The sequence below is a fragment of the Centroberyx affinis genome, unplaced genomic scaffold (assembly GCF_046629955.1).
Source record: "Centroberyx affinis isolate AG114_WGS23_722 - 3 ecotype Tasmania unplaced genomic scaffold, CSIRO-AGI_Caff_v1 ptg004463l_1, whole genome shotgun sequence".
NCBI lineage: Eukaryota > Metazoa > Chordata > Actinopteri > Beryciformes > Berycidae > Centroberyx > Centroberyx affinis.
Window position 1 is genome coordinate 1 of NW_027282126.1, and position 25345 is coordinate 25345.

At 42.1% G+C, this 25345-nt stretch overlaps 3 protein-coding genes across 3 annotated transcripts; 2 read left to right on the forward strand and 1 right to left on the reverse strand.

The window, feature by feature from the left end:
- Nucleotides 1–79: 79 nt before the first annotated feature.
- Nucleotides 80–1692, forward strand: LOC139665130 (tripartite motif-containing protein 55-like; the record flags this gene model as incomplete). The annotated part of the gene is made up of 4 exons (XM_071544099.1): nucleotides 80–313; nucleotides 466–488; nucleotides 1290–1414; nucleotides 1520–1692. Coding segments are annotated over 4 exons (555 nt in total), but the record flags the coding sequence as incomplete, so codon positions are not given.
- A 2433-nt stretch (nucleotides 1693–4125) lies between these two features.
- On the reverse strand, nucleotides 4126–4629 carry LOC139665132 (corticoliberin-like). The gene has a single exon (XM_071544102.1). The coding sequence runs from the start codon at nucleotides 4627–4629 to the stop codon at nucleotides 4126–4128; it is 504 nt and encodes a 167-aa protein (XP_071400203.1).
- Nucleotides 4630–21887: 17258 nt separating this feature from the next.
- Nucleotides 21888–24154, forward strand: rrs1 (ribosome biogenesis regulator 1 homolog). The gene has a single exon (XM_071544101.1). It carries the CDS (start codon nucleotides 21894–21896, stop codon nucleotides 22956–22958), a length of 1065 nt encoding a protein of 354 aa, XP_071400202.1. The 5' UTR covers nucleotides 21888–21893; the 3' UTR covers nucleotides 22959–24154.
- The last annotated feature ends 1191 nt before the right edge of the window (nucleotides 24155–25345 follow it).

A 25345-nucleotide genomic window follows, 5' to 3' on the forward strand; every position in this document is an offset into this window, starting at 1 on the left:
TGTTTGTGTGTGTGTGTGTGTGTGTGTGTGTCTGTCCCTCTGTCTCTCTAACTGTCTGCCTTTGTTCATGCATGTACAGGAGAATGGTCGGAGGCAGAAGACGCTGGTGTGTGAGAAGTTCGACCAGTTGTATGCCATCCTGGAGGAGAAGAAGAGGAAGATGAGCCAGAAGGTGACGGGCGAACAGGAAGAGAAGCTGAACTACGTCCGGGGCCTGACCAGGAAGTACGGAGACCATCTGGAGGAGAGCTGTAAGATAGTGGAGACGGGGATCCAGACCATGGAGGAGCCGGAGATGGCAGTCTTCCTGCAGGTCAGGGTCGATATGAAGTGATCGGGTTCGATATTTAGCTGTGAGCTCTATGCAAAATATTTACCATGATCAATGTTTTTTGTTTGGTATTTGATTGGATGCAATACCTCTTTCTTTGTGTTTCTCTGTCTCTCTGTCTGTCTTTCTCATAGAACACAAAGGCGCTCCTCAAAAAGTGAGTACATGTGCTTGTGGCAAGGTTATGTGCATCATCAAATAAAGGGACAATGGAAAAGGAGAAACATAATATCATCTTAAGGCCAATATCCACCCTAAAACAATATAACACTTAAAAACAGCTATTGGCGATGTACCTTGTGTTGTTGTTCGGTGGTGTATTTTTCTTATTTCCATGGATGATTCTGATATTTCCAGCAGCAACAAAGGAGTTTGATAGCAGAAATATGTCCAGCTATCTAAACATTAAGAGTAATCGTCAGATGTTGGTGTCAGTCCCTCAGAATCAAACAGCAGCTTCTTTCTCCATTTTGCACCGACATTCAACAGTCATACAGGGAGAAATCCGTCGTAGAAGAGGCAGAGATACCAGTTTCTCCACCGACAGTAGCCTCAATAGACCAGAATGCAATGCAGCCACAAAATGTATTGCATTTTAAGTAAGGGGTATGACTCACTTTTTCTCAACTGGAAAAACTCCCTCTCTTGCTCTTACTATGCTATCACTGTCACTATCACTCTCTCCACCTACACATAAAACCCACAGCTGAAAGCAAGAAGTTCACACCTGTTCTCTGGAGGTTGTTGAAAGTCATTCTGGCAAATGTAGGAAATCAGTAACTGAAGTAGAGGTAGAAGAGGCAGGTTGAGGGAAAGTGGGTTCACCAAAAAATAAATTACAACACTTCATCACAGAATAACTCCTGGAATGCATTGAACATCACAGATTGATGCTATATAACAGTATCCAGGGGGTGGATTTGTCCTCTAAAACCCTGACTGTGCCCTTTGGTGTCAGGATTTCAGAAGCATCAAGCACAGCCCACCTGGACAAAGTTGAGCGCGGCTATGAGAACATGGATCACTACACCGTCGACTTCAAGAAGGAGGGGACGGCCCTTCGCAGCATCGACTTCATCCAAGGTGAGGGGACAGAGACGGTGACGGTAGCAGATTACTGCTTATAGCTCAGTATCGTGTTCCATTGACTCTTGTGGTAATCCGACTTTTTTCCCTCCCTGTCTGAAGATGATGAAGATGAGGACGAAGAGGATGAGGATGGAGAGGCAGGTGCTGAGCAAGGAGAGGGAGCCCAGACTGCTCCAGCAGGTGGTGCTGTCACAGCTGCCTCAGTCCAACCCGGCATCCCCCCGCAGATTAGCCCCGCCCCTAGTGCAGCCAAGAGCGCTGCCTCAACCTAGCGGCCGGCCATTGGCCCAGACAACACCTGAACCAGGAACAGGATAAGTGTTGCTCCTAGATGTTGATTTCAGGTCAGTTATGATACTTTTTTCCCGGATCAGGGTACAGTGAGAAGGATTTAGATATGATGTGCCGAGGGGGAAGTTGCAGTTGTTGAGCTGGAGCTGAGGGGAAAGACGGAAGCAGCAATTTCCTCTGCTCGCTCCTTTATGGGGATCGTGTTAGCATGCATCTCTGTATGCTGACTGGTCTTGTTAACAAAGTTAATGATGAAAAGAATTTATTGTCTGATTAACTACATGTCTGCATTCTTCAGTCAGTGATTCTTCATAGGTTTTTGTCCATACGTTTTTTATCGAGTTGACCTCTTGCCACCCACTGCTTAAACTACATCATTAGAGAACATCACAGGTTTAATATTTGAAGAGGGCGTCCTTTGTCCTCCCCGTCGTCTTTTTATATGACTGATATCATTTAATGAGCTAGGTGATGTGAAGACATGGGAAGAAGAGTGAATACCATTATATTTTCTGTACAGGAAACTGGTATTATGTGTCATTTCAGTAGTTAATTCACATGACAACCTGTATTACACATTGTATTCTCTGTTATGCAAGTATATTTTCCTATCATGGACAAAACTAATGTGGCCATAGTATATTCCTCTATGTGTCATTAAAACTGAATTGTACAAACACTTATTTCTCAAGCCTTGGTTGTTACCACAGTTACAAATAATAAAACTGGAACCAGTTTCCAGTTTCATTTATCTACTACTAAGTGCACCAATCCATTTAAGGCCTCTGGCTGGACTGAAATAACAATGAAAGAGATTTTGTGTGTGTGTGTGTGTGTGTGTGTGTGCGTGTGTGTGTGTGTGCATGTGAAAGGAAAAGAGACTTATTTCTCTCTCTTTTCCTCCCTTTATCTCTCTCTCACACTTTCTCTCTCATCTCTCGCTGTCAAAGGAAATCCAGCTAGAAAAGGCATTAGTGCTCTTTTTGTATTTGGTGCAGCAGACAGCTTTAAGACCTTTCGCTACTGTATGGGAACCATTTCAGGCCCACAACCTACTGTAGATATCAGCTAGCCTGCAATGCACCTCATGCCGTCAGTCATCTATCTGTTGCCCCGAGTCTCACCTGGCTGTGACTCTGAGGGGGTCGCCCACTATTGAGTCCCATCTAATTATTGTACACCATCATTCAGTGAGATGGATCCTTTACAGATGGGCTCAATGCAGCACTAAGCCCCAAGTTGCTAAGTGGGCCAAACAGAATAGGATGACTCACACCCACAGCACTTGTTTAGTTTACCCTGACACCACGGGTCAAGGATCAGCACAGCATGCACGTACACATGCGCACACACACACACACACACACACACACACACACACACACACACACACACACCTCTCTTTTCACACTCATTAGTTATCAGTGGTGCATCTTCTAGCTGTCTGTGTGGTTGCCTCTTGCAGGTATAATGAGAAGAGCTTATTGGGGATTAAGGCTTTAGAATAAAGGATGCTATGTGAATGCTGCTCACCTGCATGCGTATTGTTGCTCTTGCAGCTTCCTTGCCCACATCTTTATCAAATATTTGTTGTTGCAGCATTTTTTCCTTGACAGTGGTGTGGAGGAGGCATGGTGTTAAGCCATGACTTGGCTGCAGAACAATGCCATGGCAATATTATATAAGATTTGTGTATTCAGAAAGACAGTCCTTTCTCTATCAATCAATATCTGTGTAGGCTAAACTAAAGATACAGTGGCCATTTGTGTTCTCTCCAACCAACTATTTGTGTTTTTCCACCAACCAATATATTCAATTGCTCCATTTTGAGATTAAAAATCTTTATGCCAAGCAACTTTTGAAAACATCAGGAAAGTGCATCTCAATCACAATTACAAGCATAACAGGGATTATAATTTTTATCTGATTATTTTCTCCATGTTTTCCGCGAATTCATTAACTGTCATATTTAAGGATATCCACAGAGAAATGTAAACATTGCTTTTCATATTTTATTAAAAAATATAGATATAAGACGTTCTCTGGCACAACAAAAAATGACTGGTTGCTCATAAGTTTATTAACAAACATAAATACCATAAATACAGTGAATCATAATCTAAAATAAAATGCCAATTTCTCAATGCAGTATTTCATATCTTAACCAAAAATATCTCGTTTCAAAGAGAGTGAAGAATGGTGTAATGCTACAGCTCCGACACCAACATTAAAATGGTAAGGTACAATCGGATAATTATAAGTCAAGCCCACTTACGCTCCATTGTTTGAGGTTAAAGCTATAAATAATAGTGTGATAAAGCAGCACTATGGTACAGAGTATGTTGTGCTGATGGCAAAAATATAAAAAGAACAGAAAAGGGAAAGGAGATCTTTGGCGGATTGGAAAGAGGTCTTCATTTCCCGAAGAGCTCCATCATTCTTCTGTTATTCTGCGCTTGTTGGGCCAGCTGTTCAGCCCGGGACATCTCCATCATCTCCCGGAGCAGGTGGAAGGTCAGGTCCAGGGATATCGGCGGGTCCTCGGACCTCCTTCCCCTCTCCATCGAGTCGTCCACATGGTCTCCGAAGCCGCTTATGAGCGCCCTGATGTTCCCAACTTTCCCTTGTAAAAGACGCCGCGTCAGCTGGAGTTGCAAAGCTCTGTTGTAGACTGCAGGTGATCCGCCGGGATACATTGACGATGACCGGAAAGAGTTAGAGTCCCCGTTGCCCAGTCGGATGAAATACTCCTCTCCAAGCCGCTCCAGGATGGGACCAGACTGCTGCTGCTGGGAGGTTTGGGATTGGGGAGCTGGGACGCGCAGGGCACCGCCAGGGCTTTCAATAGCCCTACATTCGTAGCGCGGTAAGAAGGCAACTAGCAGAATCACGGTGGTGCCAAGTAGATTGAGCTTCATGTCAGGATATCAGCAGGAATCTGAGGAGAAAAAAATGCCTGGATTAACCTCATGCTATATGTTTATTACAGATGTGAAATGTGCTGCGTAATGTGGAATTTACGCGCGTAAAAGAGGCATTGGATTCATGTGATGGCTTGGTGACTGAATAAAAGTGTGAGAGTTTAATTACTGTAGTAGGAGAATGCGCGAATTACCTTTATCTGTATTAATTATGTGTATAGGCAATATGAAATTGGTGATGTGGATTTTGGCGCGTAAAGAGACATTGGATTCATGTTATCGTTTAGTAGCTATGTGGATAAACTAAGCTAAAGTTAAATGATCATTTCCCACTATCTTCATGCTTGTTTCCATTTCTCTAAAACAAGATGAAGTTTGAAATTACTGTGGAAACACTAGAACAATCCATTTAGTTATCCATAAATCCATGGTTTGTCTAAACGTTCGTAAAAGCAAAACGCAACACCTGTTTTATCTGATTTATGTGGAGTGAGAATATCCGTGTAATTCTTGCCGAGAAAAAGAGAACATGCAACAAGCCAAATAACGCAGATAAACTCACAATTTGGATAAAATAAAATAAGCTTTGAAAGAGCTGTCATACCTTCAGTCTTTACAGGAGCTCCAGTACAGTAGTCTTGTAGGTTGCCAGGTATTTGGCGAGATGCCGCCCTCCTTCACTTCTTTGAAGAAACTAGTATATAGTTACTTTACTGAGTAGATGCTGAATGGACTTATATAGCCAAGACCTCACTACAAGTGTCACGCTCCAAGCTCTGAGATTGAGTCTGCGCGTTGCTTGCATGGGTGTAACGTGAATGAACGCCTCTGAAAAAGTGCTTTAATTTAGATGAGATGAGTCATATGTGTGAGTGTGTGCGTGTGTGTGCACGCGCGTGTGTTTCTGTGTCTATGTCTACGTCTGTGTTTTCAAAATAGGCCTATAGGTGCAACCTGCTGGCCTTTTTCACTTGAATTAGTTATAATGATTGTAGAGGTTCTTGAAGTCTAAAAAGAAAATACCTAACTGGTGAATGACAATATTATGATGACAACTTTGAAATCAGACTTTTTTTTTTCTATTTTCCAGCCACAGCTCAATTTTAGAATTTGTGTCCAGAATAAGACATCAGGATTAAATGTGTTTAGGCCACCATGAATATTTATTCCAGATCACAAATTGGTGTAATTGTTCTTTCTAATAAACTTGGCACAGATGGGGCCAAAATGCACTCACCCTCTTTGTAGTTCAGAAGCCAAACATGGCCGCACATATTGAAAACACAGTGATTCTTACATCTCAAACAAGCATCCAAAGCTTCCAAATACAACAACTGAATATTGGTACAATCTACAGGTTGTAGACTGGATTTTAGGTCTGTTGTTAGGGAATACACCTCTGCACAAGGCTGAGTGACTTTGTCGCTACATACTGCACCACACAGTGTTAGTAATGATTTCAAACTAGTTTTCCCAGCTGACCTGTGTTGTATTCAGTGAATGTGTATTTCCAAACCGCCCAGCCTGAGAGAGGGGCATTGTTCACCTGCGTCTCCCAGTGATTCATTGCTGCTGCACATATGTACGTCACTACCTCTGCCACTCTCTGCCTCTGCCACCTCGCTACGCAAGGGCCCGAAGCCAAGCCACGCTTTCAAGATGGAGAGCTTAATCCAAATTCAGCCAAGCCGTTAGAATCCTAAACAGTTTGATGATAAAAAGTGGAAGTCTCGCTTGTCTTGTTTCTTCCTCCCTATTTCTTTCTCCCTCACTCAGACTACAATGCAATACAATTACAAAACAACTTAATTACTGCTAATGTGTGTAAAACCATACCAATCCCTTTAAACAATAATTATGACTAAAAAACAGCACTTTTCACAAGCTCCTACACATATGTCAGCCCACGTTTTACAATATGATAAAACCCTTCTGATTAATCAGAAGGGTTTTATCAGAAAATCCATTTTACCCAAGACATACAGCCTGAGGACGTTCAGACATACAGTATAGGCAGAGATCAAAGTGGCTCAACACATACAGTGCACTTAAGTAAAAGAACAGCTAATTTAAGTGTTGAGAAGACAGGTATGAAAAGGCTGTGGAGGAAATGTGATTTTCTAAATGCACCTGGTGGATTTGTCTCCAGGATATCTGTCATCCATCGAAATTCACATAGTATTATCTTTAGATGTTTTAATGGACCAGAACTTAATTTGCAGTCGGTGTGAAATTGTTTTTCCTATAGCTTCTCCCCTTTGCCACTCTTCCTCCATGCTCCTCCAGGGGAGGTGTCAGGTCCCATCATGAGAAACACATGTTCGCTGACACAAATAGAAAACACCGCCAGATGAGGGAGTGACTGCTTGTGGTCAACTCATGTCACCTCATTTTCAAATCACTGTCCCCAAAATGATCACTGGAAGAGAAATCCTCTCCTGTGACGCAACACCGGAAGGGCTTCGGGCTTAAATTATTATCCCTTTGTTTCCTCAATTAGAGTATGAGTTTCTGAGATGATTAGAAGAGATGAAATTTTAATGATTCCTGTGGGGAAATTGGGCTTTTGCCACTTAATATGACCTTTGACTCTGACCCCTCTCTGCAGGAGGAAAATACTAAAATGATTAAGATGAGATTCTTGTTGTTTCAATGAACTGAGCTCAAAGGAGTGAAATTCAATCTTCACAGCACACACTGCAAACAGTGCTGGTGAGAAAGCATTGCAAGGAACCATTGGCAAACAAATTCTCCATGGCAACAGATTCTCTTTAATTGATGATTTGCCTTTCTAATTGTGATGTGCTACAAGGAGGGACAAGCGCTTCTCTGCGAACTGTCACCTCCTGAATAATTGGACAGCTTTCCCCAGTGTATTGAGCTGTGCACATACCCTGTTTTCCTAATACTGCCGGCGTCCCGGTCGGCTCAGAAGAACTCATCTTAATAAATGAGGTCACGCTGGCCTTATAAATGAGTGTTAACAGGTATTGTGGTGCTGAGCGCGCCCCACTCAGACCACGGCCTGACCTCAGTAGCTCAGGTGTCCTCATGGTTTGGAGTCCAGTGATACGACCTGTTTTATAAAAGCCTCTCTAATAGAAGTCAGATCAGGTTATGTCCCTCCATCTTAACAAACAAGAAGTGGAGCAAAAAGGAACACAATGTATATTTACTACATTACTACAGCTATGCTGTTGATACAATATTGGTACAACCAGCCCATTTGATACATGAGAAAATATATTGTTCAATTATGGCAGCTGAAGGCTAAACAGACTCATTAATTATGTAGGATGAAAGCTGTTAGCCAATATCGCCTCTGGTTAACTTGATGTTAAAGTATTCTTAGGTACAGTTGTGGTGCTTTTAAAGGGAGCTATTTTGAATTTATGTTATTTCAAGTTTGTTTGTTGAGCAATTCATCTGGAATTAGTATTCTTTAAGATTACTATCTTAAAAAAAAATCATAAATGTGAGGCAATTGTTTAATGGTTGCCTTCCCTGGGCCTATATTGCAGTTTGCATGCAGTGGAACAGTACATCTGCCAGTGTGGGAACATGTGAAGCAAAGCTGTCCGTAATGCAGCTGAACCCCCAAGGGCCATTCTGTCTATATAAATCTCCTGTGTAGCACTGAAGGTGTTAAATCAGACGCTTCTGTAACGCTTGTTCACATAGAGGATGTCAGTCTCTTCACACGGGCAATGTGGAGGGAAGCTACTGTATGTGACACAAACCTATACTTTCATTTTCTCTACTATTTCTTCACATTCAAGGGCTGATTTTCCTAAACATCCTTGTAACTTCCATTAAGGAGCGTTCCCCATTGTTGTATTTGACAAAAGATGCTTAGATTTAAGCATCTATCTAACCATGGTATATGGGAAAAAAGTAGAAAGTGAATAAAGTGAATGCTTCTCGCCGTCATACCAGATATTTTATCCCAAATGAGTGAACTTTCACTTTGTCTTTTTGGTTAATGAGGTTCTTTTATACCTTTTCTCGTAATATTTTGTTGTGAAAAAGGGGAGCAGGACCATAAATGTTCTCAGTGATAGGGCGAGTTACTGGTGCTGTTCACATCTGGTTCTGCAAGGTTTCACAAGACAAAAACAATTGGCTTTAGATGTTCCACTTTTTACAGGATTGCTGCACCGAGGAATTGTTTGTTAACCCCTTCAGGACCAAGACAGGGTGTCTATCTCGCTATTTAGCCATTTCAGAATTAAATGTTCTCAGCTTTCATTTAATAAACTGAATATTGCTGCTACAGTGTGTACTGAAGATCTTGGGCATGCTTGCAACTGGAGGAGTGAGACCAGTTTAAGTATTTTACTCTCTCTAATCAAACACTATATTTATTTATTTTGTTTCCAAAAGAATAGATACAAATTTTAGAGTTTAACACTGTGTCAGGTTTTGCGCCTGATGCTAAAATGCTAAAAAGAGATATTTTATTTCAATGATATATGACATATACATGAATAATATATTACACAAATGCATGAGGAAGTGGATGTCTGTTCTTAGACTGTGTAGATTTGACTGGTTCATAATATGAAAAAAAATTGCAGTCTCAAGAAATCTAGGCCGAAGCCATTCCACCAAAATTGTCACCCAATTTCTCCGCTCTTTGATAACACACCTTGAACATAAGTGGCTCCTGGGGTCCCTTAATGTGAACATGCAATGCTGATATTTTCTTCACAGATGAGTATACTGTGCAATTTAATGGCTATACTTTGAATCATTTATAACCTGGTAATTTTGTGAAACCTTGCAATGGAAAAAGTGCGATCAGCGGCAGCAGAGGGAAATAACCTAAGGCCTCAGAGCAAAATGATTGACAAACATCGTATGCGTTGACACTGACAGTTATTATACAGGTCAAAGTGACAGAAGACAGCCAGAGAAAAGAAACATTTCAAATGTTTTTTTCTTTATTTTAGACTCGTCCAGTCTCTGAGCGTCAATGACCTTAAAAATCTCTGTTCTCCATTCATCGCTGCTACCTCCATTCCATGTAACAATAACAAGCATAAAGGCTGAAATAAAATGGTTGAATGGGTTTCATCCTACTTCTGGCTGATGTCTGTCACTTTGTTCTGTCTAACAGCGATCAGTGGCTAACTCAGAGCAGATATGGTTATATATTTACGGCGCTTTTTATGTATCTGGGTTAGGATCCGAAGGAAGTTCATCAGACCAAGCATGCTGCCAATATTCAGCTTCAAATGTTTACTCTTGCTATTATATAACCTATTTTTCCATATGTAATATGATAATGTGCGATGATGATAATATGTGTGACAAAGAACTTGACATCCTATCCAATCGTATGCTCTACTGGTTGTTGTGTTATGAAGGACAAATATAGTAAGTCTTTAGATGTGAGATTTATTTACTGTCAAGTGGAAAGCTAATGAGATAAAACGATACGAGTGTAGTGGAGGGAGAGAGAGAGGCCTTTTCTTTTTGTCTTAACCGAGCGTGTCCAAAACTTTTTTTTTAAATGAAAGCAGTCACAATAAGTTACGGTTCGTCATGAGGAGAGTGTCATATCACCACAGAGCAGTGACCAGTTCATTCAACACATTTGAAAAGGCAGACATGACATTGATTAATCCAGAGTTCCCTTTTTGACTCTTCTTCATATGTAAGTGGCCAATTTCCAAGAAACCCTTGCCCTGCTCCTGTCCGTCTCACACCCTATGTGTCTGAACAGGGTGCCTCCTGTCCCCTCTTGAAGCCGTGTGCACAGTATGCACATCTTCTAGATGGCCGCTCTGGGTATTTGCCCCATAGTGCACATAATGAATGTCCTCCGCCACATTAGACAGGATGCAAGTCAGTGAAGATGCAGTGAAATCAGCTGTTTGTGCGGGATCAAATGCGTCACTGTTTGTCGGGGAGAGTTGATTTAAAGTCGTCTAATGAGCAAAAGTCTAATGAGCAAAATGTAGGGCTGGGCTGTGTTATATATTCTTAGATTGTTGTGAATCTGAGGTCAAATGTATAATATTTTTTGTCAAAAATGATCTTGATCCCCACTGTCAAGCAAAGAGGATTAAGATCAGGTTAAGAAAAACCTGAACACAAAAATATAGCCACGTCCTTCAGGCTATTTAGCACATTAGAATATAATTAGAAGAGTGGCTGTCTAGTAAAGACCTAGTATACATCACTGACCACCTTCTATTTCCATGTTTCATCCTTTAGTAAATCGAGTGACTCATCCTGTGTTGTGTTTTTTTTCCTGGTTGCCATCAGAAGATGACTGTGGGTTTTTTAAGTTGGTAAGTATTCCTCGTTTCTAAATTGTGTTCCTTGGTCTGCCTTGGTCTCTCTGTGATCATCAGAGAGGATGTAACAGGCATTGATCACATAGTGGCATCCGGCCAATTTGAAAATGGGATGATTACATCTGATAGCATCGCAAGGCAAAAAGAGGAAGATAAGACACCACTATCTCTAAGGGAAGCTATCTGATAGAAAAGTTAGCTAACCTTTATTATCAATAATATCTTTAGTAATTTGGAAATAATTTGTAGCATTTGTTTTAACCTGCTTGGAAAAGTAGATGGATGGGATTTGCCACATAGTAAAACACAATTATTACAAGGCATTTTAAGAAAATTTAGACAGAAAATTATTTCAAAGTCAATTTCGTATACTTTTATGTCATTAATAAATCACCTTACACTATCTCAAATTTCCACCCATCTGATCCAAGTACAAACAACTTGCAAATACAATTTGACTCAGGTCTAGTAAGCAAGCTTATTGTAGCCTATTATATAACTTATTGTACCCAACAAGAAAACATTTTTAGTTTGTTGACTTTTCTTACTGCACAACGAATGATATGTTTTATTAGACTTTGTGTGATATTGAAAGCAATAACTATCTCAGAGAATCATAGTTGGATTGAACTTTCTTCTTTGTGATTAATTCAATTGCATGGCTGTGCCTCAGCCTGCCCAAGGTTTCTTCCAAGTTTTCCTACTAGGTTTTTCTTGGGAGTTTTTCCTTGTGTGCATTCAGGGTCTAAGGCTGGGGTGCCGGGTAGGTTAGGTTATGTAGAATAGGTAGATTGTTTGTCTTGCTAAATCTGCTCTTGCCTACCTGTGTTTTTTGCTATGTTTGTCCTACATAACTTTGTTTACCGTTGTTTGTGTTTAGTTAGACCTAGCTAGACACGTTCTCTGTAAAGTCCTCTGAGACATGCTTGTGACAAAGGGCTATATAAATAAACTTGACTTGACTTGACCTGTGATTTAAAAGCTCCCAGAGCTTGGCATCAATCAACTGAACTAGCTAAATAAAAACTAATGTAATGAATCAAGCAACACAGATGCACACATTAATCTAGAGCCCTTCTGTGTCAGAACCCTCTCAATATCTGACTTAACCTTTTATAGGGAGAGGGAGTAAATAGGCATATTTATGATTCAGGAAACAGACAAAGATAAGTGGGAGATAGAGAGGAATAAGATGCAAGTAAGGACAGATGGCAGGTAGTCGGACACTCAAGCTCCTCTTGTCTATTGAAGTCATCAGCATAAGTGATTGTACAACGCAAGAGTGACATCTTCAGCTGTAAGACGGAGAACAGGTGCCAAGAACTGCACTCTCCTTCATCCAGTGAAGATGGGGAGGTCATAGTGTCTGATGTAACAGTCCCTTGTGCTATTTATGTAGGAATCTTGCTTGGATGTTAGAGGAAAGGTGGGAGGGTGAGAGCAGGTATGTCATTGGGGTTATCAAGTGGACGCTTCCCATCACAGATGTTTCCTTGAATCTCCCCAGATGCCAGTAAAACCTGCCATCCCACCACCATCTCCCTCTAAAACCGGCCCTTAGCACTGATCTGACCTACACTATATAGCTATTTTATGACAAATTATAGCTCATGTCTTGGTCATGATATGGATTTCCTAAAACCTAGCCTCTCTTAGCTGTCCTAACTTGTGTCTGCCAAGTGGGAATTAATTCCTGGCTTGTTCTCCTTTACATACAAAGTCAATTTGATTCATAGGGTTCTCTCTGCTAAAGAATTAATTTCTGTTCATATAGTCCCAATTGCTGCTGCCAGGCTCTTGTTATGCCGCCAAGCATACTGACCTTGGGAAAGACTCTGCATCCTGACATCCATCCTTAAGCACCGCTGTGTCTGAACACAGAGGGTACGCGGGGTCTTCACACAGCCACTGCTTGGACTTCTGGGGTGATTCAAATAAATTAATCTAATCCCAAATGATACCATACTTCAGAATTCTTTGGGAACTTCTCCCTCTTTATAATGTCCCAGTTCTTCCACTGTCTCTGCTTAACTTGAGAAACTGCCTTGGCAGACCTTGCCACATCCTCCTGGTGATGTATTGACTCCACTATCAATTCCCTGTTTTCTAAGGGAGTTCTTTTGTTCCATACAGGTTTGCCTGTGCCAAGACCAAGGCCTCCACGACCCTGTTGCATGCGGCCCTCAACATCTCTGTGTCTAAATGCTTTTTCGAGGTCTGTTTCCACCTGTTGTTAGAGCAGGAGCTACACATCCTACTGTCGGGTCTGTCTTAGCATCAACTTTTGCACTTTTGAGTCCTCTTGTCAGACAAGCCCTAACTGTAGACACAACAACTTCAGCTTGCCTGGTAACACTGACCTCTGTACACACTCTAAGCCTCTTAACATGTCCTGCTTCATCTCATAAATCTGCTCTTTGTTGTAAGGTTCACATTATACCATCTTCCTAAGCTTTTAAAAAGGCTTCTCTAATATCCACAAAATTGCCTCTTGGCCAGTGTAAAATTCCTACCTCTCACTTCTCCATAACAATCATTCCACTAAATCACAGCTGTACCCAAGACCACTCAAAATTGCGAGCAAGAAATAAATGTCATCATTATGAATGAATGTCAGGAAAATGCCAACTTCAGATGTGTTTTCTACAACTGCGATGCAATAATTGCAAAGAAGGATATTTATGGTCTTTACCTTCACGTGCCAAAGTGCTCTGATGTGCCACACACATAATTGTATTGGACTGTAAGAGGTTATTAATTAGACATAATTTTTTTGTACAATTAAATCTGTTGCTTACTCTACACAGCTATCAGTGACCTCGGAACACATAAATCAGTTTTTAAAGTTGATTAATACTGAAGAAAACTTTCATATTGATGATAGAGACTCTGTGATAGGTTTATTATATTATATGAAAATATAAATAATAAAATATAAAATAATGCATCATGTGGAGGACAGATGAGTTTTGCTTTTTGTCAGCCTTGCCCAGTCGAGACAAAAGAATTTAGAGTAGCTTTCGCAATTCAATGCAATTAAGACATAGCACCTTTTAAAACTGACAAAGTGCTCTCTGATGACAGCAGATTGTACGGTGATTGCTTTAGAGTTTGCTCCTCTGCAGGATAAATAGGAAATTAGTTTCATCTGAGGTCATTATATCTGAGTACTTACATTTACATAGCTACACTGTTGCTTCTACTTTTATATATTAATCAATAAGCTCACTTAATTACTTTGCATTGCTGTTAAAATACAGCATAATTAAGCTGATCACGAATTTGTAGCTTATTTATCTCAATGCAAATATGTTTTATGATCACTAAAATAGGAAATGTGTTGGGAAGAAAACATTCTCTGATCATTGCCAAAGACCACATTCAACAAGTTTTTAAGAACATGAATCGTTCTGTGGCCAAAGTTTGCAAACTGTGTTTTGTAATTAGAGTTTTCTCTCTCTCAATCCCTCCTGATGTGTTCAGTTCAGTGGGCTGTGCATACAACTCCCACACAGGTGATTGTCAACTCAGGTGGGCTTCCCCAAGCTCCTTGACCCCTCTCAACAGGGGCGAGCATGAATTACATTAGCCACAGTTATGTAAACATTAATTAGATGAGGGATTTGGATATTGGCACAACACCAATCACCCGCTCTGCATTGAGCTGGAAACCATCACTCCCCACTATGCAGAAGTGATTTTATGTGGTGCTGCACAAATGTGTATGTCTCGATACCGTGTATGTATGCATGGGTGTTTCTATCATGCACACAATAGGTCTACATACTCTTCTTGCATTAACAAACCTCCAGTAGAAACCTGCGGCCCAGTCTAAGTATACGCAACCATCTGCTTGATTGAGTTGGCTGATGTAACATTTCTAGCACTAACACTTAGCCTCAGGCTGGACACAGTTTAGTTTAACTTGGGTTGGCAATGACTTTGAAACAGGGCAGAAGGAACGGGAGCCTAACTAAACACGAGTAGGTTGCACACAGCCGGAGGCGAGTCGGACGACAATTACACTCAAGATGCTGCTTTGTTACGCCCCTCCTCCCCGCATGTTATGGTATGTATAGAATCAGAAAAGGAGCCAGCATCTATTATCTGCTCTCAATCATCTGTGACACTGAATCATCATGTTTTATTTGAGGGTAGATCTAGAGTTGAGGCCTTGCGGCTATCGCTCTGCATTATTCTCCTGTGACACCATGTACAGAGGCAGTGAGCAAATGAAACTCATCACTCAGTGTGAGTGTAAATTATACATAAATCTCTGCGTCACAGACCGTCTAAATAACCTCAAAATAAACCTGAGAATTAGCACAGAGCTGGTGATTTTTGGTTTCACTGTGAGGTGCGTGTTTGGAGAGAGGGAGAGAGAGAGAGAAAGTGTGCGTGTGTGTGGTGTTTTCATCACAGGCCTTATGACGTCTGTAGTTGTAGAAGCTGCATGGACATAATGGAAATTAAAATGGAGAGTTATTCAAAGACCTCAGGCCTTTGCTGCTTCCAACCTAAATTCATACTCTCTTCGGTTTCCTCAGTTCACAGCAAATGCTCATTGGTACCACACAAAATCCAATTTAAAATTCACAGAGTTCTCCCATTTTGAGCCCAACTCCTGATAATTTGGCATTCTACAGGCTGAGAAGGCTTCTTTCACTTCCTGGTGAGTCCAAAATGGCCATTCTCTGCCAACTGAGCAGCAGGAGTCACATCTTGCCACCACCGCCTCCCATCTAACCCCAGGAGGAGACCTGAGCAGCTAAGTGGACACGATTAGCTCTATTACGCAACTTAGAAAGTTGGCAATCTGACTTAGAAATCATTTTTAAGAGTATTCATAGCCAAATTAGCCTCAACATTAACAATAAACCAAGTGTTAGTACTCGCTGGAAACAATATGGATTAATTGGTGAGTAACCTGAAATGTAAATGCTGATGCAGTAAATTTAAGATCAAATGTGATTAGAGAAACCATGGGTGTTTGAGTATTCTGAACCTGAAATGCCTCGTGATATTCTCCCAGATTGTTTTACTCACTCAAACTCTAGGGCATGGAAAAAAAAGCAAGGATTAAATTTACATATCAAAGCAACCACCCCGATGCTTCAGGGTCCCTGTAAAGATGTATGTGATCCATATTATTTATAGCGCGGGAACGTCCCTTGGGATTTTGATGCAGTTCGGCGTCTGTCACGTTAAGAGAGAAGACAGTTGGGTGAGTGGAGCCTGCAATTAGTGGATGTTGCATCATGTCAGGCCAAAGGGTTGCGTGACGCGTGACTAACATTTAATCACAGCATGCTATTGATCAGACAGTCAACTTTGGAGACAACTCTTGCACTTCAAGCAATGTGTGGCTGACATGGGCCACTTTGAGGGAATATGACACACTCATGAAGGCAGGAAAAGCAGATCCGTTGAATTCTGTGATAAATCCCATCACTGTGTAGGACCGTCACATTATCTGCTGCTAACATGGACCTGGCCATACAGAGACGTTTAGCATGCCATCAGCATGCTGACATCCTGTTAGCAGTAAGTGACAGTGGCCCTGAGGATGGCTGGAGCAAGGTGACTTCTGCCCTTTTACTAATGAGCATTGCTGCTCTGACTCACTCAACAGCATTGACTGATGTAGGAGTTGGTCCTGTTGAATGAGGCAGAAACAAAGTCACTATTCCCAGGTGTATGTCTTTGAATCTCGCACCTATTCAGCCTGCAATGCTTTGCGTTGAATATATCGTTGAAAGAGTATGTGCAGACACTGCAAGGACATCGCCTGTAACAGATGCAACAATGGACATCGTATGGATGGACATGTAAGGGCTGACAGTTGGCATCGATGTATCATTGGACCCATAGAATTGCCTGTTCAGCCAATCCAGAAGGAGCGAGATAGAGATGGGAAATGTCAGACGTTAATAGCCGCCACAGGAATTAATGTAACTATTTGTAAAAAGTAATGTTAAGGTATAAAGGATCTTTAAGGAACCAGCATAGTTCATCTGTAAATTAAACTTGACCCCTACGTCACTGACTTGCGTCTATTGTGTTGGTAATTGAAATCCTGACAGCGTCTCCTGCCCAACGCAAGTGGTGTTTTTGAAGTCTGTTTGACTCCATAAAGGTAAATCCCTCTTGAATTTATTTCCTTTGTTTCATGCGTTTGACTGATGGCTTGTATAGAGATGTTTCAGCTCTTCACATAAAAGTTGACGTCAGCAGCGTCCAGAACTACTTTGAAACATCAGTGGCGGCACGAGTTCCAGCCCACGGGGGAGACGGCGGTGCTTCCATAGTGTCTTTGGTACGTCTCTCAAAAGGCCAATTTGTCGCTTGTCAGAATGCAGATTTTGTGTGAGACTCTTTCTCTCTGTGTGTTTTTTTCTCCCATTCCCCATGGTCCATTGCCATCAAATCAGTTGGCGTCAAACTGAGTAGCACTTAGAGGCTAAAAGCCCTTCTGTCTTTGACGAGGCATGTGAAGGGTATGTCATGGCTTACTGTGTTTGTATTGCCTATATTCACACACAGAGGCCGATCAGAATGGATCTAATGGATCTCATTGAATTACAGCATTGTCCTATGTAGGAACTTCTCCTTGTACAGTTGTTTGTGTACAGTATATCTGTCACAAGCATGTTTTTTCCAAAATAGTGTCTGACTGATCAAATTCAAAATCCTTCCAGTGGTGAGCATTTCCCTGGAGGTATTAGCAGTTGTCTGTATTCATTAAGCTCAGTATCAGTCTCATTATGCACCAGTGTGCATCTACGAACTAATTAACAGAGGATCAATAAGGGCCCTGGATGCCCCTCACGCAGGGGCCCGGTGCTCAGCCCCCTCATTATTGGAGCTGCACAGAGGCTTCAAAGAGGATTTCTTCAGGCTCTACCCGAGGGGCTGCATGACACATTACGCTGTACAGGTTTGGCAAAACTTGGTGTTTCTGCTTCTTTCTCTCTCTCTCTCTCTCTCTCCCTCTCTCTGTCTTTCTTTTCCTCTCTCTTTGTGCTGTGGAATCTGATTATAAGAACGTGAAAAAGACCACCACCCCGGGGCGCAGAAAACAACAGGCTATTTACAGACATTCCGCAACTGCCAAGGCCCTGTGGAGATTTACCATGTTTATGAAGTGAAAGACTGGAGGGACGTGTAACAATACAAATTGAACCATAATGCCTCTGCATTGCTCATTAGAGGGATGTACTGTAACTCCTCTCCCGTTACAGCGGGTTGTTTTGCTGTATTTAAGCTTGGACAGGTATACAATCATGTTTCACTGACTGGGATTTGAAATGTACATCATTTTGTTTGAGTGAAATTCACGGGAAGGCTGTGAGCTACAAGGAGATATTGTAGGTTCATCCAAAATCCTGAGCAGGTTGTTGATATAAAAAAAACAGCCACTAAGGGAACGCTAATCCTGTGTATGAGTATTATTTTTCTATTACAAAGTTGTAAACAGGGCAACTTGGTGGACAGTCTGGCTCAACAGAGTACAGGGTGTACCCTATGATGTCACTGTGATAAGCCCACACAGTGCTGCTGAATACCAAACTGAGGGATGACCTCTGTGAGCTGCCATGACACCAGGCAGTAACCAGCTCTCTCTGCTTCCAAAAGCCAGCATGGAGCCACTGCAACACACACACACACGTCATGCACTCATTTGCATGCTCTTGTACTCTCTCTCTCACTCTCTCTTTCACACACACACACACACACACACACACACAATGTGCGTGCTTGGAATGATATCTCAAGGACTCTCCACTCCATGCTGCGTCGTTTCTAGGAACCCAGCCAGGTTCGAGTGAGTAGCTGAACTGCTTCGTTTGTGTGTGAGCTGGTCGGAGAGGGTGCGTGCACTTCCGGGAGACGGCAGCTGCGTTTCCTGCTCACCTGCACACAGCCGAGCTACAACACACACCCGCTGGGACCTGGCTCCCGAGAGCGGGGCAATACCTCCCACCGCAGCGAGAGGTGCGCGCTCTAAACACAGGATTACCTTTTGCCCCTTTCTGTTTTGTTGTGTGCAACAGATTTGAAGTGGATACAGGAGATGCAGCAATGTGACTCATGATTCAGCGAGCCCTTGTTGATGTCCCTTTTCCCAGCAAAAACAGATGATGCAGTTTATCTTCTGGCTTGTCCTTCTCCATGCGTGAGATGCCATGCGGAGCAGGCAGTAGTTTGGAAGCAGCAGGTAGCTCTAGCTGAGGCATTGCACAGGGCCAAATGGTGTTTCTGTCCCTGCCACAGCAGATCAATAAAGCCTCTGACCTCAACTGTCAGCTAACTCAACTCTGTTCGCCAGGGGACGCTCATTTCTACTCACCGTGGAATCAGGAAGTGTGGCTCACTGTGAATGTAATCTACAGTAGTGCCTAAGCCTATCAGCAAACAGCTCAGTCATGCAGATTTTTTGTTTTGCATGAGCAGTCAAAAGATTTATACAGCTTAGAGCGCATGCTAACTCGGACAGACAATCCCTTATATTGATTCCTTTCTATGAAATTGTGTCACGTGAAGCTTCTACCCACCGTAAGAGAAATTTACCTTAATGAACGTTTTATAGCTTCACTGTAGGTTGACCTTCCCTCCTGTTGAAGGAATATGTTTAAACTCACTTCATCTCTTGGTAACGTGTCATCCCTAAAACACCTACTGCATGCATTTACCATTTTCCCTGTAGAAAAACAGATATAGCCTTGCTTTAGGAAGACAAACAACAAATAGAAAGAGATTCCACTCACAATACTAGAGATAATGTGTAAACAATAAAAAATAACTTCAGTGGTCTTTCAGCCAAGTAGGTCAAAGTAATTTATATAATAATACAGTAACTATAAATATAAATACTTGCACAAACTCTGTCAACAGCTAATCATTTCTGATTTATGCCAGGATGGTGCTGATGAGACTATTTCAGTTACCATCCCCTGCGTCTCCCTTCTATATTTTGCTCTCGTTCTCTATCTGGCCCTCAAGCTCTCTCTCTCTCTCCTCCTGTCTCCTCAGGTGCTAACAGGTCAACTTTTAGTAGGAGAAAGAAGTGTAAAGCCTCTGGCTAGTTTTTGCATGAATGGATGTTCATTTTTTTCAGCTGTGATTCATGGAAAATGGTGATGAGCGCTCATTTAAAGAGCCACCAGTCAGGTTTTTAAATAGACAGTGAACCACACAGATCCTCTCATGACCAACATATCATTCTCTAAAACATATGTGGAATATGAATACACTTATAAACACATTCAATATGTGATTCAATATAGGCCTGAAAAACCAAGTGCAAACTTAGGTTCAAATATTTTGGCCACATGCGAAATTTCAATCGCTTGTGTGCTACGATTCTATAAATAGGGCGATAATATGTGGCATAAATGATAAATCCTATAATAATGTAAGCCACTGATCCTGTTAGAGTTATGGGTTTGGTCCCCACTAAGCCAACCATTCCAAAAATATCTGCATTCATTAAAACATATGAATGTGCTTAGGTCTTAAAGTTCCTATTAAATCTCATTTATTGTATTATGTGTCAGCTATCTGTCATCTACTCACTGAACATTTGATGAACTTCTGACCTCACTTATTGTGGAAGTGTGTAGAAATAATATAATGTGATGACCTTAAGGTTATCGCTTCAAGTGCAGAGAAAAACAGACCATGAAATGATTTGTTTCATATTTTCTCCCCGTGTTAAAGAGATATTTTAGATTAGAGGTTACATTTTCACTTCTTACCACTCTACACAAGCTCATGTACACAAAACCACATCGTCTAGGAACAACTGCCAACATTTTTCTGGCTGTTTCTTTCTGAGTCTCAGTCACTTGAATATGAAATCCTAATCTAAAACTCATCCTTTAAGCACGTTTAAGAACTGTGGTGATGCAGACCCTGAGGACTGGGATGACTTTGCTCTGGAGTCACAGCTCACAGAGAACTTTATCCGCTCTGCGCAGTGTAGCCTTCCATGAAAAAGTAATCCTGTTTGGCTGAATTCATACGGGATAAAACGTCAGCGAAAAACCTTTGAACACTTGTGGTGATATGGATGACCTGGGCAGCTGTGGCTAACTCTTTGTGTGAATATATGTGTGCATATATATACTTGTTGATTTCAGACAGTACACAGCTACGTCAGCGGGGACCTTATACCCTACTCTAATTTAGAATAGGGACTTTGGGCCTCTCATTATGGTTTTCCTCCTCACATCTCCAAACACAGCGTCACTTGTGACCTTATCCGTGCCTGTCAGAGTGTTAGCATTCACATGGCAGGTCTGGCAATGAATATAATTACTGCAGCCCAAAATAATAACAACGGCACCTTTGGGCAACACCAGCAACCAGTGAATGGTAATGGACAACAACCCCCCCTCCTCCTTCTCCCAATTAGTGGAGAGGAGGAAAACCCATTCAGATACTATTGAAAAGGAAGCAAGTGGAAGCACAGACCAAAGAAACACCAAGGCAAATGGGTGAATGGGGGATATTATTATTTCAGTGAATAGGAAAACACCCATAATTAATTTTAGAGGGCTGCCCAAAAATCATGGTGAAACTTTGAAATGTTGTGCAGCTTCTATAAGCCAAGACTTATAACACAGAAACTCAGAAAGATGAAAATACCATAAACTCACTACTGAGTACCACAAACACAGACATGCTTAAATGAATATTATGTGAGTTTTTTTAATGAGTTTTTTTTTAGAAAAAGAGAGAAAGGGAGCAGAGAAACAGATGGAGATGTTATAATTTCAGTAAATATAAATATAATTTCAGTGTGACAATTAAAAGCAGTGGGCTAACACTCCCCTCTTGTGGACAAAACGTGGAACTTTCCCATACCATCCGTAACCCGGAAATAATTTAGAGAAATCCTTTACCACGTGATAGGTTCACACGTGGGGACCGACAACCTACGCATCAACCAACATGGCAGCGTGCAGCGTAGAAGAGGTGTTGGCTAAAGCTGAGCAAGAAGAGGCAGAAAAACTCAAAAGTATCACCGTCCAGAAAGAACTTGATCTAGAGTTTGACATCGGGAACCTGCTAGCGTGCGACAAGAACCGTATCGACTCCCGTGAGTTCAGGGAGCAGAAGAAAGAGGAGTTTCTGCGGTCGCTGGCTCGGGGCAACACGCAGCTTCTCATCAACGAGATATGGAAACATCCGACGGAGAGGGTTGAGGAGGCGATAGTCGCTAAACTCCCGGACCCGGCGACTCCACTGCCCAGAGAGAAACCCCCTCCGAAGGCCAAGGCCCCGACCAAATGGGAGCAGTTTGCCAAGCTGAAGGGAATACAGAAAAAGAAGAAGACAAATCTGGTTTGGGATGATGTCGCGAAGGAGTGGAAGCGGCGCTGGGGCTACAAGAGGGCGAAGGACGACACCAAGGAGTGGCTGATCGAGGTGCCGGAGACCGCAGACCCCAACGTGGACCAGTTTCAGAAGCGCAACACTGCCAAGAAGGAGAGAGTGGCGAAGAACGAGCTGAACAGACTCAGGAACATCGCCAGGGCGCAGAAGATCAAAGTGCCGGGTGTCGGGCTGACTCCCACGGCCCAGCAGTCCAAGTCTGACCTGGCCCGAGCCGTCAGCGTCGCCAAAACCTCCACAGCATCGGTGGGCAAGTTCCAGGACCGCCTGCCGAAGGAGAAAGCCCCCAAGAACACAGGCAAGAAGAGAAGGTTTGAACCCCTCATCGGTGACTTCTCCAGTGAAAAGCAGAAGCAGCTGGACCTTCTGAAAATCATCGACAGCAAGAAACCCAGGTTGGACGTCACCAAGGCTGTCAACAAGCAGATGAGAGAAGACGACAGGGAGGAGGCTGCAGCCAGATACAAGAAGGGTGCAGGAAAGAAAGGACGCAAGGGCAACTTTTCAGGGAAAGGAAAGGGGGGAAAGGGAGGGAAGGGTGGGAAGGGTAAAGGAAGCAAAGCTGGTAAAGCTGGTAAAGCTGGAGGAGGACAGAAACGCGCCAAGCCTGGAAAGCGCTGAATACTCAAATCCTCATCGACAAGTGCCTTGTCATCAAAGCTTTGAACTGGACCCATGCAATATGAAATGACTCTTCTGCTTCACCCATGAAGGACGTGGTGTGATGCTTTGACTGTCCAGTGTGTTCAGTGTATGTTCGTCCACTGTATGCCAGGAGAGACTTTAAAATTGTCATAAAATGTGTAAATATTGCCCCCCAGTACAGTATGTAAGCCAATGAACATGCTTCATTTGTGGTGTGATGTTAATGTTGAACACTTGGTAGGTATGTTTCAATATCACAGGCCAAATTAAAATCAGAATCAGATGGTTGTGTTTCCCTTCCTCTCCGAATGACTGCTGAATATATATACAGTCACCACTGCTATGAAAGACCTTTGTTTGTAATGAATCAGGCTGTTTAGATGGTGCTGTGGAGCAACACTCATTTCTGTAATTGTTCTTTTGCTCAAGGCTGTGAAATGTTGCTGTTTATTCATAGATTAGCACCTTTATACACAGACAGATTAAAATGGATTATTACAGAAGTGGTGAGGGTGGATCTAGTTAATACAATCTAATGTTTCCATGATGTAGCCTGCGTCTCAACAAACGGCCGAGGTAAACACGGGATGCACAACAGCTTCTTGATGTACTTCACATTAATTTTAGTAATTGTCCTGAGCTGTGCTGACAGATGACTGAAAATAGAGTTGCTCAGTGCTTATGTATTTTCTTCTTCCTAGAAGTAAACAAGTTTTCTAATTGGCTTACCTGTGGTTTTGGTTATGTAAAGGCTTTGCTTTGGCCTCGCTGTCTAGACCTGAGACACACACTGTATTAAGAGAGGTGAGAGCTATTAACGTGTAGAACACACCTTCAGTACATTAGGCCAAAACTTTACCCGAGAAATAGCTATTAATTAAACAGAAATCAATTGAGCATGTCAGTTATTCTGTAATACTGATGGCATGTTGGTCTGTGCAAAAGAAGGACAGTCTTTTCTTCTATAGAGGCAGTTAAAACTGTCTCAGCAGTTTAGTGTGCTGGCTATCTTGAACGAGATTTTAGAGTTAGTCGGGATGCAGTCCAATCAAGTGTAATGCTTATGCAGGCTCACTGAGTTCGAAGACAGTGAGGTTAATTAGTTGTCTCATCCATTTACAGGCGTTTCCTCTGTCAGTGTACTGTACTCAAACACACGTCTCCTTGCTCAGTCCACCAAACTAATCCATGGCCCTCTTGACAGGAGTGCAGCCCTATTTCCTGTTGACATTGACTGTGAAAAGGGAAAATAAGTCGTTTCATCTAGTCCCTATGCAGTTTTTAATAGGTAAGAAAGTGAATGATGTCAAGGCCAATTGACCTATTAAATGACATTTAATGGTTAAAGGCTTGCAGCATACTTCCAATACTGAGATATGATTGTGACTGACGGGATAATCTCTCATCTTGTTGATGGATGCTTTTTGACTGCTGACACAAGCTCACAGCCAAGCTCCATTGCACAGCAGAGGAGAGGGGGGGGGGAGGGGGTCAATCACCATCTGTTGACTAGTCCGCCACCCTGTCCCAAGCCCATTCATCTTTGTCCCTTCTCACCCTGGCCGCTCAAAAATGGGACACAGTCAATACACAAAATCAATCATGCGCTCTGACGAGGTAAAATTATGAATTCTCATCCGTGTTAGGCGGGCAGCGGCAGCGGCTCTCAGCCTCTCGCCTGCGACCAGATGGACAGAGAACAATAGGCAGAGGCATGATGAGGATGAGGTGGTCAAGCATGATCTCCCAGAGACGGAGGATGCCTTTTATTCCACGTGAGCGAGAACAGTAGTGTTAATGAGTTCATCTTTAGACTACTGTTGATCGAGAATTGATCTTTTTCAGAGGATGTCTTCATTCGTCCTTGAAAATGATAACTGTTGGGGTTAATTCATGAATGAATTTATCAATTCTAATTCCTAAAATTTATAGGAAACAGAATTGGAATTTCAGGAAGTTACATTTAATTCAATGTTTTTTCTTCCCACATATCTGAGATTACAGGTAGTGTTAGGCCTATATATTATCAATACTGAATATCATACAATGTTAAAGGGACGTTTCAGGTGACTTACAGCTTCTCTCTTAGAAGTGGAATTTCATGGAATTTCATGGAATTCAATTCTGTTTCTTGCCATTCCAATTCAATTCCAGTTCTGTTTCCTTGGAGCTGGGTGACATTCTGATTCCATCTCCAGTAATTGAATTAGAATTGACCATGCATTCTCAATTCAGTTCAGAATGTTAGTCTATTCATCATACACCTTTTCAACATAAACTAGCAAGTGTGTGCATTTGATTGCCATGTAGTCCTGTGCTGTGAGAACGCTCTGCTTGTGTGTATGTATCGTCCCTGTAGGCTG

Bases quoted from the DNA above. Each gene is read 5' to 3' on its own strand.
- LOC139665132 (XM_071544102.1), bottom strand. From the start codon at position 4,629: ATGAAGCTCAATCTACTTGGCACCACCGTGATTCTGCTAGTTGCCTTC.
- rrs1 (XM_071544101.1), top strand. From the start codon at position 21,894: ATGGCAGCGTGCAGCGTAGAAGAGGTGTTGGCTAAAGCTGAGCAAGAA.